Consider the following 16307-nt stretch of genomic DNA (forward strand, 5'->3'; position numbering starts at 1 on the left):
GATACCAGTCAGGTTTGTTTCCATTGAGCCACAGTGGGAACTCCAATAACTGTTTTTCCATTGCAATTCCTCAGTTCCTATTTCTCTTCTCTGTGTTTCCTGTGACTCCATCCAAATTTCTATTTCTACCTAAAACATCTCCTCTGAGCTCTGGGTTTGACAATTCCATCTGGCTGTCTAATAGGAATCTCAAAATTAACATGGCCCAAACCGAATTCCTGATTTCCCTTCACTCCTACCCCTGTCCCCAAACCCAGTCTTCTCCATAGTATTTAATAGCACCAGCATTTTGTTTAACAGCACTAGGCAATGCACCTAAGTTGCTCACACCAAAACCAAGGAGGCCATCTTTATCCTTTTAGCCCAACCCAAAAGTCCACCAATGGATGAATAAAGAAAGTGTGGTATATACATGCAATGGATTATTACGTAGCCTTAAAAATGGGGAGATCCTGGAGTTCCTGTCGTGGCGCAGAGGTTAACGAATCTGACTAGGAACCATGAGGTTGCGGGTTCGATCCCTGCCCTTGCTCAGTGGGTTAAGGACCCGGCGTTGCCGTGAGCTGTGGTGTAGGTCGCAGATGCAGCTTGGACCCCTGCATTGCTGGGGCTCTGGTGTAGGCCGGTGGTTACAGCTCTGATTCGACCCCTAGCCTGGGAATCTCCATATGCCGCGAGAGCAGCCCTCAAAAAGGCAAAAAGACGGAAAAAAGAGGGGGGGCGGGAAATCCTGTCATATGATATACAACATAGACGAATTTTGAAGATACTATGCTAAGTGAAATAAGCCAGTCAAAAAGAGCAGATACCTCTCACAGGAAGTATCTGTCTAAAGTAGTCCAAGTAATAGAAACAGAAAGTAGAAAAGTATTCATTCACCAAGGGCTAGAGGCAGGGCAAATTGGTGTTTAGTGGATACAGAATTTTAGTGTTATAAAATGAAAAGGTTCTAGAAAATTGTTGTACTACAATGTTAACATACTTAACACTATTGAACTGTATATTTAAAGATAGCTAAGACAGTAAATTTAGTGTTAACAAGTTTTTTTATTCCATAACCAAATAAAACAAAAATTGAAACTAGGATAAAATATTTATGAAAGATACATCTGATAAAGGACTGTTATCCAAAATACACTAAAACTATTAAAACCTCAACTATATTAAAATGAACAATCTGATTAAAAAATGGGCAAAAGACCTAACAGACACCTCACCAAAGAAGATATTGAACTGGCACGTAACCATAGGAAAATATGTTCAACACCATGTGTCGTTAGGGAATTGCAAATTAAGACAGAAATGAGATACCCCTATCTACTCAAAAGAATGGCCAAAATATAGAATACTAACTACAAATGCTGGCCAGGATGGGGAGCAATAGGAACTCTCACTCACTGCTGATGGGAATGCAAAATGTAACCATGATGGAGAGAGCCTGTAAGTTTCTTAAAAAACTAAACAGGCTCTTACCATATGATGCAGTAATAACATTCCTTGGTGTTTACCAAAATGAAATGAAACCTTATATCCACACGAAAACCTGCACACGGATGTTTTTTAGCAGTTTTATTCATAACAGCCAAAACTCGGAAGCAACCAAGATATCCTTCAGTAAGTGAATGGGTAAATAAACTGCTATATCTAGACAATGGAATATTATTCAGTGCTAAAATGAAATGAGCTATCAAGCCATGAAAACATGGAGGAAACTTAAATGCCTCTTACTAAGTGAAAAAACTACATACTGTGTGATTTTAACTATATAACATTATGAAAAAGGCAAAACTATGGAGACAGTAAAAAGAAGAGTCATTACTGGGGGTTGGAGGGAGGAAGCATCAGGCAGAACACAGAGGATGATTACGGCAGTGCAATGATTCTATGATACTGTAATGGCTGACTTATTTCATTATACATTGGTCTAGACTCGCTAAATGTACAGCACCAAGAGTAAACCCTAACCTAAACTATGGACTTTGGATGAGAGTGATACGTCATTAGAGGTTCAATTGATTATAACAAATATGCCAATCTGGTGGGGGAAATGGAGTGTGAGGAAGGTTGTGCCTGTGTGGGCTAAGGGGGTATGTGTGAACTCCATAATTTCTCCTCAATTGTGCTGTGAACTTAAAACTGCTCTAAAAAGTAAAGTTTATTATATTAAAATAAAATCTACTGGGAACAAAAAAATATTATTTGATGTAGACAAGTGTAAAATCTTATCAACAGGAATCTTATTGGGTAATAATGAATAATGATTAATTTGAATAAAAAATTAAACTGCCCAAGATATTGAAAAATAACAATACTTTGGAGCTATCATACACTGCTGGTGGATATAAAAGGTGGAAACAAGCCACATGTCCATCAATTGATGAATGGATAAACAAAATGTGGTATAGCCATCTGATGCAGTATTATTCAATCATAAAAAAGAATGAGGTACCGATGCATGCCACAACATGAACCTCAAGATCATAACAATAAGTGAGAGAAGTCAGACATAAATAAAGGCCACATAGTGTATGATTCCACTTACATGAAATATCTACAATAAGGAGTTCCAGTTGTGGCTCAGCAGTAATGAACCCAACTAGTATCCATGAGGACTAGGGTTCAATTCCTGGCCTTGCTCAGTGGATTAAGGATCTGGCGTTGCCATGAGTTGTGGTGTAAGTCCTAGACGTAGCTTGGGTCCCACATTGCTGTGGCTCTGGCACGGGCTGACAGCTGCAGATCTGATTCAGCCCCCAGCCAGGGAACTTCCACATGCTGCAGGTATGGACCCCCCAAAAAAAAGAAAAAAAAAAAAGAAAAAAAAGAAATATCTAGACTAGGTAAACCCACAGGGACAAAAGGTGAGTGGTTGCCAGGGCCTGGGTGAAGGAGGAATGCAGCACGACTACTTAACAGCCATGAGGGTTTCCCCTTTTGGGGTGGTGAAATGTTCTGTAACTAGAAAGTGTTGACGGCACAGTACCGTGAATGTACAAAGTGCCACTGAACTGTACCTTTTAAAATGTTTTCTTACTAATTAAAAAAAAATGAACTATAAAACTTAATACCTTGATTTTTTCACTTTCTTTTCTTACTCGTTTTGCATTTTCAATAATGTAAACAGTGCTCTTGTTGACTTCATTGTCTGCTCTGTGTCTCAGCCAGTCCTCATATCCCTAAGGAGGATAAAAATAACGACATAATCAAGCTTACATAATGAAGTAAAGTTGTTAATAAGTTTCTATAATCCCTTCCAAGAGTCACCAGCAGATATTTATACTTAGAGTATTAATTTCAACTCAGAATGCTAAAGAGAAAACACTAAATTTTTGCAGGAAGAACTAATATACGCTTTCTAAATATCCCTTAGGTAAATAGCTTTATTGCATTAAAAGGTTCCCCCCTATTCTATAGATAAGTATTAATAAAAACACAGGCATTACAGCCTTAATATTCTTCAACTGTGAAACACTATGATTTATTTGTCTAATTCTGCTTTTGTTCAAGTTAATCCTTTTTTTTTCTTTTTAGGGCTGCACCTGCAGCATATGGAAGTTCCTGGGCTAGGGGTCAAAGCGGAGCTGCAACTGCAGGCCTACACCACAACCACAGCAACACAGGATCCAAGCTGCATCTGTGACCCACGCTGTAGGTTGCAGCAGCACTGGATCTTTAACCCACTGAGCAAGGCCAGGGACTGAACCCATATCCTCACGGATACTAGTTGGGTTCTTAACCTGCTGAGCCCCAATGGGAACTCCAATTTTCTCTCATTTTTAATTTGAAAAAAAATTTTTTTCTAGGCTTTATTTTCTTACAGCCCAAATCACATCACCATGTTCTTCAATAATAGACTAGTGGAGTGATCCTTTCTTCCCCAGGGACAGAGACTAGAAAAGGCAAGTCGGATTATTTTGGAACAGAATCTATACTAAGTTTTAGAGATCAACAGTTAACTTTCTCCACTGACTTGGTGACAAAAGGAAAATATAAATGGTGTTCATATTTTAGAGCTAAAAGTAATCAGAGTTCATTTTTCTTTGGGTTTTCTTTGGTCTAGAGTAAATCTGACCCAAAAGAAGTAAGGGTAGAGGATATTCATTTGTTTGAGAGTGACATCCTTCTTTTTTTAACATCACTTTGCTGGTTTTTTTCTTTATAATGATTATACCTTTTCAAATACAACTGTTGGAGAAAAATCTCTTCATCACCATTCCCTTTTTTCTCAGGTGCTATATATTCATTCCTAGTCTGTCCTTCTTTGTGGCAATGCTAGGCTATCACTTCATATGGTACTTTCTGTGATGTGAGTGAGGAAAGAAAGGCCCTAACATGAACTAGTACTGAGAATAAAATGAATCAGTAAGAGCTTCTGAAACCCATACAGGCCATTCTTGGAACTAGCAATTCTGTGTTAGGGAAAATAATCCTAACAGCCTAAGGGAAATAACATTCCAATAGTCTTTATTTAGCAACCAAGCACTTGATAAAATATCCTTGCAGTTCCTGGTAGTCAAGATAGAAGACCAGATAACCCCAAGAAGAGAGGTAACCATGTTCCCAATACTGTTAAGCAAACTGTCATTTGGTTCTCTGGGACACTTTTTAAAGTACTCTATGTTTGTAACCTGACAGTACATGATAAACACTGCTAATTTACCCCTTTACCTCCGTTTCTATTTGCAATTTCATTTGGAATTTTTCAAAGGCACTATCATAAATCATGGCAGGTGTCAGCTTTCATAAAAAACAATAAAAAAGTCTCTTCTACCAACCACCCTCTTCAGTAGCACTGGGAAAGACAACAAATTAAAGTAGTTATGCTTGAGTTCTCTATTACAGACCACCACTTAAAAGGTCCACTAGGGGAGCTCTCTTGTGGTTTGGCATTTTAAGGATCTGGTGCTGTTGCTGCAGCGGCTTAGGTCATTGCTGTGGCACAGGTTCGATCCTTGGGCAGTGAACTTCCACATGCCACGCATGTAGCAAAAAAGAAAAAAAGAAAGCCACTAAAATGGTATTTTTTCAGATAGACATAGCATATTGAAAAATATAAAAAGAAAAATATAATAAACCTTAAAAATTCACCTCGATTTTCTTGGCTGAGCTGTACCTTGTACCTACTCTCCTTTAGGGTTATATGCCCCTACACACAAATATTGAGGAAGAAGGGAACAAAGCAATTAAAGATGCACTTTACAATTATTTTAATGATTTTCAATAAGAACCAAATATGAACTAAATTTATCAAGGATACCCATTCTATATAAATGTGAAAAAGAGCCTTTGACAATGAAATTCGAATCAGACAGGACTGAAATGCAAGCATAACTGTAAGTTAGAAATTTACCTGTTTGATGGCTGTAACAGTTATAACAAAGAAAAGTGGAAGTCCACTGGTAACTGGGCTAGTTGGTGTGTCTACTGTGACCTAGGTAAAGCAATTAAATCAAAAGTAAAATAACAAGACATTACCTCATACGAGACATTACATGCTACAAACATTTCAGACAGAAATGCAGAATTTCAGACAGAAATGCAGTCAAAGTATATTCTGGTAGCAGGGTGAATAACTTTCATTAAGATGAAAACAATCCACACAGCAGTTAAAGAAAATAGTTCTAAATTTAGGCTTAGTTTTCATCCTAGCTTGGATTAATCCCTTTACTGAAATATATCCATTCATTTGCCATCTATTTGTTGAGCACCATTCTGTCAGCCTTTGTGCTATTATCGGTCAGGCCCTAGAGATGCTGCTTTATTTTAAACAAGATGGAGAAAAGTCCCTGCCCTCATACAGGTGGCAGCTTACAGTGAGAACCAGACATTAAAACAAGTGAGAAGCTGAGATTTGAAGAGTAAACAGAAGGTCACCAGACGGAAGGGAAGGCTTTCCAGGCACAGTGAAAAGTGTATACAAGGTCTCTATGGTAAGGAGTGTGGCCCTGTAAGGAAATGAAGGAAGCCAGTGGCAAGACAGTCTGGTGTTGAAATGGAGCTGGAGAGGGAGAAGGGGGCCAGACCCAGCAGGGCTCTCTAGGCTAAAGTGCATTCTTTATCTCACAAACAGTGGGAAATAATTGAAGCTTTTAGGCAGGGAGAGGTCACAAGAACAGAACCACATTTTGAAAAGGTCCTCCTCATTGCTTTGTGGAAAATGGAATGGAAGGGAACAAAAGTGGAGGCAGGGAGTCCATTTAGGAGGCTCCTAGAGCAATCGAGGTGGAAAGAATTCGCTTGGACAAGGTTGGTAGCAGCAGATACGGAAAGAAGTTCCAAGAGATATTTGCGAAGCAAAAATGGTAGGACTGGTTAAGGAATTTCTTGCAAGGGGTGATTTAAGATGTCTTCCAAGTATCTGGGTGGATGCTGCTGTCATTTGCTGACAGAGGAAATCCTGAAAGAGAACTGGATTTGAGGGCAGAGGACCATGAGTTCAATTTCCTTTTACATGGCTCCATGCCTTTTTGCATAGGCTGAGATAGCAGTCTGGATTCTTCAGGTAAACTCTCTCTACTCCTTTGAGGCTCAATTCTAAGTCTTCTCAAACTTCTCTTGGGTAGAAAAACCATACAACTTCCACAGTATCTCCTATAGCATTTTGCTCATGCTAGTTTTATGACTTTTGTTACATTCAATGAATATATGACTATCTTTTTGGCTATAGCATAAACTCCTTCTGGATAGAATGACTATATCTTGATCTTTATTGTACTTTGCTAAAATCTTTGTTATCTGGATCACTGCCTGGCACACAGTAGGTGCTTGATGAACTGAACTGAAATGTGCTGCACACCAACTGGAATGACTCTTGTGAGCATAATCTTTTATGCAGTTTGCTATTCTGTTAAGACATCTTACCATCGATCTGGGGGAGCTCCTTTTGAAATGCCCCATCATTCAAGATTGAAATTGGCTCTTCACCACAACACAACCCAGACTGTTTTGTTTTTGTTTTTTTTTTTGTCTTTTTGCCATTTCTTGGGCCACTCCTGCGGCACATGGAGGTTCCCAGGCTAGGGGTTGAATCGGAGCTGCAGCTGCCGGCCTACACCAGAGCCACAGCAACGCAGGATCCGAGCCGCGTCTGCGACCTACACCACAGCTCACGGCAACGCCGGAACCTTGACCCACTGAGCAAGGGCAGGGATCGAACCCTCAACCTCATGGTTCCTAGTCGGATTCGTTAACCACTGTGCCACGACGGGAACTCCCAGACTGGTTTTAAGTTGCAGGGATAAACTGAATTATAGTACCATTTGCTCAAAGCCTCAAAGTGAATAAACAGAAGCATTTAACATCAACAAGGAATTCGAGCAATTTTATTGGGATGTTTCTGCTTCATTTAAAAAAAAGAAATGAGAAAAAAAAGTACCTTCAACGTAGTGAAATTTTCAGGGGGTAATTTTGGTAAAGGAAAGATTTTAATAGCTTATAGACTTAAAGATGGAAGATGCAATTTAATGCAATTTAAAATGTCTAAAATTTAAACACAAAACATTAGCAAGAACACAGAGAAAGAAGCAGATCAATGTACCAGATTTCATCCTTAAAGTAAATAAATGAAAAAGAGCAAAACTAGTGGCCAGAAAGGTAAGTGATAAATTTTCAATTAAACTGAAACTAATGTTTAACAAGTAGAACAATTATTTTGAACTATTTTCAGTTTGGATATATAACATTGTATTTAATAGCACACAATACATGCCCCTCTAGGATGAACAAAAATACACAATTCATGAAAGTTTGAAAAATAGTAACAAAGCCTCAATAAGTTTTCTAGTAAACGAACTACTTTATAAGTATATAAACTCATATATATCTTAAAATATAACATTAGTACTTTAAAAAGTCTTATTATAATAAGCCCTGAAACAACTTTTTAATCACAGGGCATTTTAAGGTTACAAATGGATTGAAAATTTGCTGGAAGTAATTAAGTTTCTAATGGAGCTTTTTACCTGTACAAGGAAAATGATGAGAAAATAAAAATTTGCAATTCTCCTAAACTGTTCAAACAGATTCTTTGGGAGGAAATTCCAAAGTGTATACTGTAAGGAAGGAAGAAAAAAAAAAAGATTATCAGAAAGGAAATTTGAAAAGTCCTAATTAATGATAATGACTCTTGATTGCAAATTATCACAACACTTTGAAAGTATGTTAAAACCCAAACCTCATACATAGGAGTAAGCATATACTTAGAGGTATAGCATATATACCCCCTTTTCAGGAATAAAGTTTTCACTTGGATCATTCCAATTGGGCCATCTAACTCCACAGCTTTGCTTTCCCTGACCTGATCTAAATTAGCTTTCCTATTATGTGCTCTCCTATCATCCTGTACTTACATGATAACACTCATTTCAGTGAATGATTGTATGTGTGTATGTATTTTTTATTATTTTTTAAATTTTTTGTCTTTTGAGGGCCACACGCACGGCATATGGAGGTTCCTAGGCTAGGGGTCTAATCGGAGCTGTAGCTGCCAGGCTACACCAGAGCCACAGCAATGCGGGATCCGAACCGTGTCTGTGACCTACACCACAGCTCGCAGCAACGCCGGATCCTTAACCCACTGAGCGAGGCCAGGGATCAAACCCACAACCTCATGGTTCCTAATCGGATTCGTTTCTGCTAAGCTATGACAGGAACTCTTATGTATTTTTTAAATTAAAATTTCTCTCTCAATAGGCAATGAGTTCTCTAAGGGTAGACTGTTGATCTTTTTATACTTTTCCCTCAATACCTAGCACAGTGCCTGGCAGAGACACTCAATACATTAGTTGGATGAATGAACGAACAATTTAATTCTTTTGTCTCAGCTAACCTCTGCAGTCTTGACCATCATCACAGCTATAATTCCATCCCCACCAATGCCTCCTACCTCCGTGACCACTGAGGCATACACATACATTTGGGTAACAGAGGGCTTTCGTTTTAATCAACAACATACCACCCTCTGCTTTGGTAACCGGTAACAGGTTAAAGTTTCTATGCTAAATTGTACGTGAGCAGGAGGAGAAAACTCTTGAGCCAACTGTCAAATCACATAGACTTTCTCCTGTTCAAGGACAAGGTCATTTTAAAATCACCAGAAGAAGCTGGATTTTCTAGATGTCTTAGCAAAGAAGACTGGGAACTAGAAAGAAAGAACTGTTTCTTAACCTAACGATCTAAATTTATACTTGCACGGTTTCCATATGTGAGAAAATATCCACTAAATTAGGTAAGGTGAGTGAAAAGGCTGAGGTTGCAGAGCACAATACAATAGATGGGGATTTACTACTACGTTCTTTTTTTAAAAGGTATATGGGCCCAAGGTTCAGCGAATACCAAGAACATGAAGATGCATGGAAGCAAACATATTTGGTGAAAGAGCTACATTACAACCAACAGCCAGCCTAGAAAGTTTTTCCCCTAGGGTTCACAGAAGTGCCTTGGGGAAGCCCATTCAAAGTGAAGTGCATAATTATGTGTGGATGTACATCACTTGGGAGAAGAGAGTCCACAGTTTTCAGATTCCAAGGCAGCTTACAACCAAAAATAAAAGGGGTCAAAACCACTGATCCAGTCACTTTGAAGCTGCCGTAGTTCAGATCAGCACATACAGTCTTGAAAACTGAAGGTCAAGTTTCTAAAACTACAAACTAAACTCCACCAGCAGGCTAACAACAGCTGAGCTTCTGTCTTGATGACCTTTTGTTCCTTAGGTAAAGGGCTTTTCATTAAACAAACAAACTGGGGGCTGTCAGAATCCTCTGTGGGGTGTTAACACATGGAAAGGGAACATTTCTGTTGCCATTACTAGGCCCCCACTGTGTGTCTGTCTTAAGTTACTAAATGAACTGCTTCCTTGAGGAGCTCTCTTATTCCCTTTATAGGAAACTACTGCTATATGCCCTCTTCCTTCCTTCATCAGCTCATGAACTACTAAGAGGTCAGGGAGCATATCATAACTATCATAAGTTCGCTTCCTTTAGGCACCTAGAACATTGTTGTATACGTACAAGGCATACAAGAAATTTCGATCGAAATTTGTGTGTTGGCCAATTTCCTCAACTGCTTCAACTACAAAATAAAAAGCAGATTAAGCTTCTCATCTCTTTATTACAATATAAATACAATATAGCATACATTAAATCATTGAAGACTAAGAGAAGTCTAATTCAAACTGAAAATGAAGTAAAGCCATATATATACCATGTTATTCAAATTGACTTTGTTTACCTAAAAAGTGGAGTCTCAGACTTGGTTACTACCAAGCCAAAACAATGCTGACCCTCAGGAAGAAAATGTTTACAGCATTTGTATCATACACAATGATGAAAATGGAGACTTTTTTGGTCATAAGTAAGCTCTTGCTCAGAAGTCAATAAGTGGATCTTGTATACAATCTTAATGTGCAACCATAAACTTAAAAAAAAAAAAAAACCACCTGACATATAGAACATGTTTAAAGACAGTTTCCACAGAAAAATACCAGCTTCCCAAGTGTATGCAATGTATGTTTCATGTACATTAAAGTGAATTAAATAATTAGTACACAAATGTGGCCTCTAATGTGAAAAAAACGTGAGTCACTCCCCGACATATCTACCACTTAATTTAAATTGAAATCAAAATCTTACAACTTTGATAATTAACTTTCCTAATTTAAAGGAGGGAGGCTGAAGTGAATCTAGTTTGAGAGTCTATTCAATTGAAATATTTAAACAAAAGGAGGCTTTAGAACATTACTTGTTTTTACCCAAAGTCCAACAGTTTTCCAATTTAGCCTTAAAAATGCTGATAGGGAAGCAAAAGCTCCAAGTAACTTGTTCTAATATTTCTTTATTTCAGGAGAACAAGGGGAGCAGCTAAAAACAAAGAAGTAACTATTTAAAGTAACAAAGGTAACAACCAATTGTGAACGAGCTAGCAGAAGGGGAGCACTGACTGTTCTAACTACTGGGATTTAGATGTGATGGAACAAAATAACTGCAGTTTAAGATTAGTTGTAAATAAGCACTCAGTTGTAAATAAGCAGAGCTCTAGCTTGAACAACTGTTCACTCTGCTAAATGACGGTATCCACTTTATCATCAATTCTCCTTGATGTAGGTGTTAAATCCAATTTTGAGCATCACAGCAGTCTGCTTTCATTTTCACAACCAATGTCAAGCAACACTTTCTCTCTTTTTTTTAAAGTGTCACTCTTTCTACCATAAATTCAGAACAGCAAAAGGAGTTACCAAAATATTACTGCATTAGGATTTAATAACTTTAGGGAGTTTCTGCCATGGCTCAGTGGAAACAAATCTGACTAGGATCCATGAGGATGCAGGTTCCATCAGTGGCCTCACTCAGTGGGTTAAGGATCCGCTGTTGCCGTGAGCTGTGGTGTAGGTCGCAGTCACGGCTCAGATATGGTGTTGCTGTGGCGTAGGCCAGTGGCTACAGCTCTGATTCAACCCCTACCCTGGGATCCTCCATATGCCATGGCTGAGGCCCTAAAAAAAAAAAAAAATTAAAAAAAAAAGGATTTAATAACTCTAGTTAAAAAGGCACCTGCAGGGAGTTCAATAAGATGCAAAGACATGTCTAATAAATTCTACTGATGGTTCTGACTTTCAAAATGAGGTAAAACGCTAGCGTAATTTCAGCATGGAAATTTTAAGACATTCTTTCACATAGGAGTACTAAGTTTAACCTTGGGCATAGTTTCAAAGAGTTTAGGTGGAGCTCCCTGATTCTCACCCCACTGAAGGGCCTTCAAGATGAGGCTCAGGACCTTTTTATTCTCCCTTTTGCAGCTGCACCTGCGGCATATCCCAGGCTAGGGGTCAAATTGGAGCTGCAGCTGCTGGCCTACACCATAGCCACAGCCAATGAGGGATCTAAGCTGAGTCTGCAAACTACACAATAGCTCACATCAAAGCCAGATCCTTAGCCCTCTGGACCAGGCCAGGGATTGAACCTGAATCCTTATGGATACCAGTTGGATTTATAACCCATTGAGCCACAACAGGAACTCCAAAGCTCAGGATTTCTAAAGGAAAAAAACATGTAGAACAGATTAGAATGATGGCTAAAGGTCCTAAAGATCTAGCAGTATACAATCAATGCTCCTTTTGCTACAGAAGAGGATTCCCAAGTTCTGTACCAGCTACAAAATTCTGGTGATCCCCAAAGGTCCCTGCTGAGTGCATTACAGTAGGCTACAGAGAACTTTTTCTACAGAAAGTATTGTGTTCCCAAAATGAGAAAAGGATGCTAATTTTTTAAGTAAATAAAACGAAGTTTTATCGAAGTGTTTATCTTCAGTGTTCCCTGCATTAATAGGGAACTTATTCCCAGTGATACACTGACATCACTGATGGTATTTGTAAACAAATAAGCAAAAAGCACCTAATTAAGAGATCCTGAATGTTTGAGAAAGGAAATCAACACTTGCTACAAAGTTGGAAGGCAGCTAACATACAAATTGTATGCTTTTTTTTTTTTAATTAGAAGATTCTGGTGCAAATACAATCAGTCAAAAGGCAATGTGAGGAAGAGAAAGTCAAATTATGAAACCCTTTTTCTCCAGACACTATCCAAAGGCCTCTTTTTAAGAGAGATCACTCCACAAATTCAAAACACATGACACTGAGGAAGTTAACAGTACTGCTCGGAACTATAGTAATAATAATAATCACCAAAGAAACGTAACATTAGCTACCATCTACTGAATTTTTATTTCATGCCAAGCACAAGCACAGTGCTTAAATGCTTTCTGTGGATTACTTTACTCTATCCTCATCAGAATTCTGAGTTTTAGTAGTTAATAACCCCATTTTACAGATAAGAAAACTGGGACACAGGAAGGTTAAATGACTTGCTTGACCTTCAAATCTAGGTCTTCTGCCTACAAGAATGAAGCTCTTTATCACTTCATTATGATCTGTTCTCTTAAACTATTCATTATATTAAGATTTCATTCTTTTTGTAAAATTAGTATACAGTCGATTCCTCTTTTTCTGCTCTAGAGCATTTATGAAAACTAGATCAGGTAATAAGCAGTTAACTAGACAAACTGTAAATACAAAATATTTACAGAGAAAGAAGAGATGTGTTTGTCTATCACTGCAGAAACGCTCACTTATTTACTGTGGTTTCTTAAACATATACATATATACTGTATATGCAAATCTGTTCAGAGACAAGTCTTATTTGCTCATGCAATCCTGAGCATTTAAAAAGAATATCCTATTTCATTGTTTTGCCTATTGGTAAAACTAAAACTAGACAAAACATGAAAAATATTCTATTAAATACAAAAAAGGGAGTTTCTGTTGTGGCTTAGCAGGTTAAGAATCCAACTAATATCCATGAAGACACAGGTTTGATCCCTGGCCTCGCTCAGTGGGTTAAAGGATCTGGCGTTGCCGTGAGCTGTGGTGTAGGTCAAAGACGTGGCTCAGATCTGGCATTGCTGTGGCTGTGGTGTAGGCCAGCAGCTGCAGCTTCAATCCTACCCCTAGCCTGAGAACTTCCATATGCTGTGGGTGCAGCCCTAAAAAGATAAAAAAAATAAAAAGAGTTGAGAATTAACTAAGTCTTATATGTTCTTTGAAATGTAAAAATGCAAGGTATATTGCAACAAATCTATTATCACTAGTAGATGAAAAGTCTATTATCACTAGTTCAATGAAAAATCACTTTATTAGCAGTCACTTTACCATCTTCTACATAAAACACTATGGGAAACAGTAATTCCCTAGAAAGTATTTTATATTTCACTTGATGCCAAAGAAGAGAGAAAACTGAAGGAGGCCAAAAAGCAAGATGTGAAAACAGCTCTTTATTCAGAGCCTCTAGACCTTATAAAGCAGTTTTGCTCCTGGCTTTATCACTAACTCAGCTTCGGGACCATGTCACTGAGTTATTCGGGGTTTACTTTCTCCACTTGGAAAGTCAGCAAATTGAGGAGTTCCCATCTTGGCTCAGTGGTTAACGAATCCGACTAGGAGCCATGAGGTCGCGGGTTCAATCCCTGGCCTTGCTCAGTGGGTTAAGGATCCGGCGTTGCCGTGAACTGTGGTGTATAGGTCACAGAAGAGGCTCGGATCCCACATTGCTGTGGCTCTGGCGTAGGCGAGTGGCTACAGCTCTGATTAGACCCTAGCCTGGGAACCTCCATATGCTTGCAGGAGCGGCCCTAGAAAACAGAAAGACAAAAAGACCAAAAAAAAAAAAAAAAAAAAAAAAAGGGAAAGCCAGCAAGTTGAACAAGAGGACTTCTTAGGATGTTTCAGTTCTATAATGCCTATGAGTCTGAGTCAAAAGACTACCATGGGTTGTTTTCTTGAATACTACAGGGTGAGTCACAATTTTCAGTGAAAGGACTAATTTGGGCAACGGTATGGAAAACTTCTAGCCGAGGATAAATTTTCTGCCACAAGGTTAAAGATAAACAGGAAGCAGACATTTTATCCAAATATACACAGTGTTCTATAGGCAAAAAGAACTCCTCACTAGGCAATATAGTTTTCACACATTCTGTCCGTATTTTACTTACGCTTCCAGCTAAGCATAATCTGTACTGCGTCACTACCCAAAAGAGAAATCCCATGTACGTTTAAAAACCAAAATGTTAAATATTAACAAAGAGAAAGGGGGCAGGTCTGATTGAAGTCATATGTGCTATTTTCTTTCCACCTCTATTCCACCTCTATGGTTCCAGATGATTCTAATTATGAGATGTAAGAAAGTTAGCTGGCTGGGTCTAGCTTATGGTCTTCTGTTCTATGAACTTGGGAAGAACAAACCTGTGACATGCTGTTAACTGTTGGTATTTTTAGCTGGGCCATAAACTGGCTAATACATTACAAAACTATTTTTTGACCTATTAAAGTCTTTTGACCTAATAAAGTGTTTTATTATACACACACACAAACACGCCCAAAGTGCTAAGTTTGTAAAGGAAAGGTATGACTTTGTGTTTTGGGTCCTCAGTGTTTGCCAACATGCCGTGAACCAACTGTAACCAACTTTAGATCTGCCCTGCCAGGCTGCAGAGGAAGCGAGGAAAATTATCAAGATCTGTGCCACACTCTACGAGATAGCAGTGGCTCAGTCTTCCAGCACCTAGCACCTAACCTGTTCAGCCAAAAGTAAAGATTAGGAAACTAATACTTGTCGAATGATGACTACTGGATACCAGGAACTACAAAGAACACTTTCACATAAGGGCCACCAGCTCCATTTCACTGACGGGGACATTCAGGCTGAGAGATTAATTTGGTCAAAGTCACACAGCTGGTCACACAGGCCAGGATTTAAACACAGGTCCTCAGACTTTCAGGCCACTCTTTAGTACTACACAATAAATGCTGTAAGATGATTAACACAGCTACCGAGATGGAACCCTTAACTATTCAAGCAGTGTACAGAACAGAATGTAAAGAGGAGTGTACTTGAGAAGCCCTGCAGTGGAATAGAAAGAGATACAAACATTATTCTAAGATAACAGCCTCAGAAAGAATGTAAATTATTTACAACCCAGGCCACCCACTTAGGGGCAATTCCAGAAGCTTTGGGCAAGTAAATAATTCCTACTTTTAGCACACTTTAAGGCTTCAAGTGATATGTACAATCAACAGGCACTGTGGATCACAATGGAAGGCAAGTAAATGATCTTTCAGCTATAACACGACAAGGTGATGCTTTTTTAAAAAAACCTGCCTTTTGGAATAATTACCACCATTAGTCTACAATTGGTATAAGTGCACACCCAGGCACACATATATAAATGCATCAGCTTCCACAGAAGCGTAAATAAAAGTAAGTGCATTATCTGGCTCACTATATGAATATCTATTGAGTTAAAAAACAACTTACCTTAGATGAGACTATTCTATTATCACAAAATTTTTGTGCAATGTATGCTTCTGTTTCTGAAACTGGATGATTGCCAACAAATACTGTGCGTGTACCAACTCGTTTCTCTTCTCCAGCACACTGACCAAGAGAAAGAGGAAAAAAGTCAGTTTTTCATTACATTTCTCCATGCTTCTACTGAGCTCAGAATTCTTGTCTAAGCATGTTTGGCTGTTGTCTACAGAGAGAAAAAGTAGTAGGGAGAGGAGAAAACCTTGTTCAGAAATTCAAACTCCACTAAGCTCTTAGTTGCTGACGTAGTGAAGATTATTAGTAAGTTTTGCTTGAGCCAACTGTTCCGAAGCCAACACTGCAACTCTAAAATGTTTAAAATGAAATAAGTGTCCTAGAGAAACAATATTTTTACTGTTAGTCATTTTCCTTTCATCCCCAGAATCTCAACCATCA

General features: G+C 38.5%; 1 protein-coding gene across 37 annotated transcripts in view; it reads right to left on the reverse strand.

The window, feature by feature from the left end:
- The window catches only part of ATP11C (ATPase phospholipid transporting 11C), a 180488-nt gene that overhangs the window by 81612 nt on the left and 82569 nt on the right, over positions 1–16307 (reverse strand). For 32 of the 37 annotated variants that reach the window (XR_014835874.1, XR_014835873.1, XR_014835870.1 and 29 more), the window contains 4 exons: positions 15861–15980; positions 7962–8051; positions 5351–5431; positions 3069–3176 (listed from right to left, as the gene is read on the reverse strand). Coding sequence is in view for 19 of the 37 variants with exons in the window: in XM_085008884.1 (XP_084865010.1) it covers positions 3069–3176; positions 5351–5431; positions 7962–8051; positions 15861–15980 (399 nt within the window). In the remaining 18 variants the exon portion in view is untranslated. The remainder of the gene's footprint in view (positions 1–3068; positions 3177–5350; positions 5432–7961; positions 8052–15860; positions 15981–16307) is intronic. The other 5 variants (XM_085008890.1, XM_085008894.1, XM_085008892.1 and 2 more) reach the window with 1 other exon arrangement.

This window comes from Sus scrofa, chromosome X (assembly GCF_054392235.1).
Source record: "Sus scrofa isolate SSC_HxYL_T2T_F1_AM1 chromosome X, Sscrofa_HxYL_maternal_Yorkshire_Landrace_v2.0, whole genome shotgun sequence".
NCBI lineage: Eukaryota > Metazoa > Chordata > Mammalia > Artiodactyla > Suidae > Sus > Sus scrofa.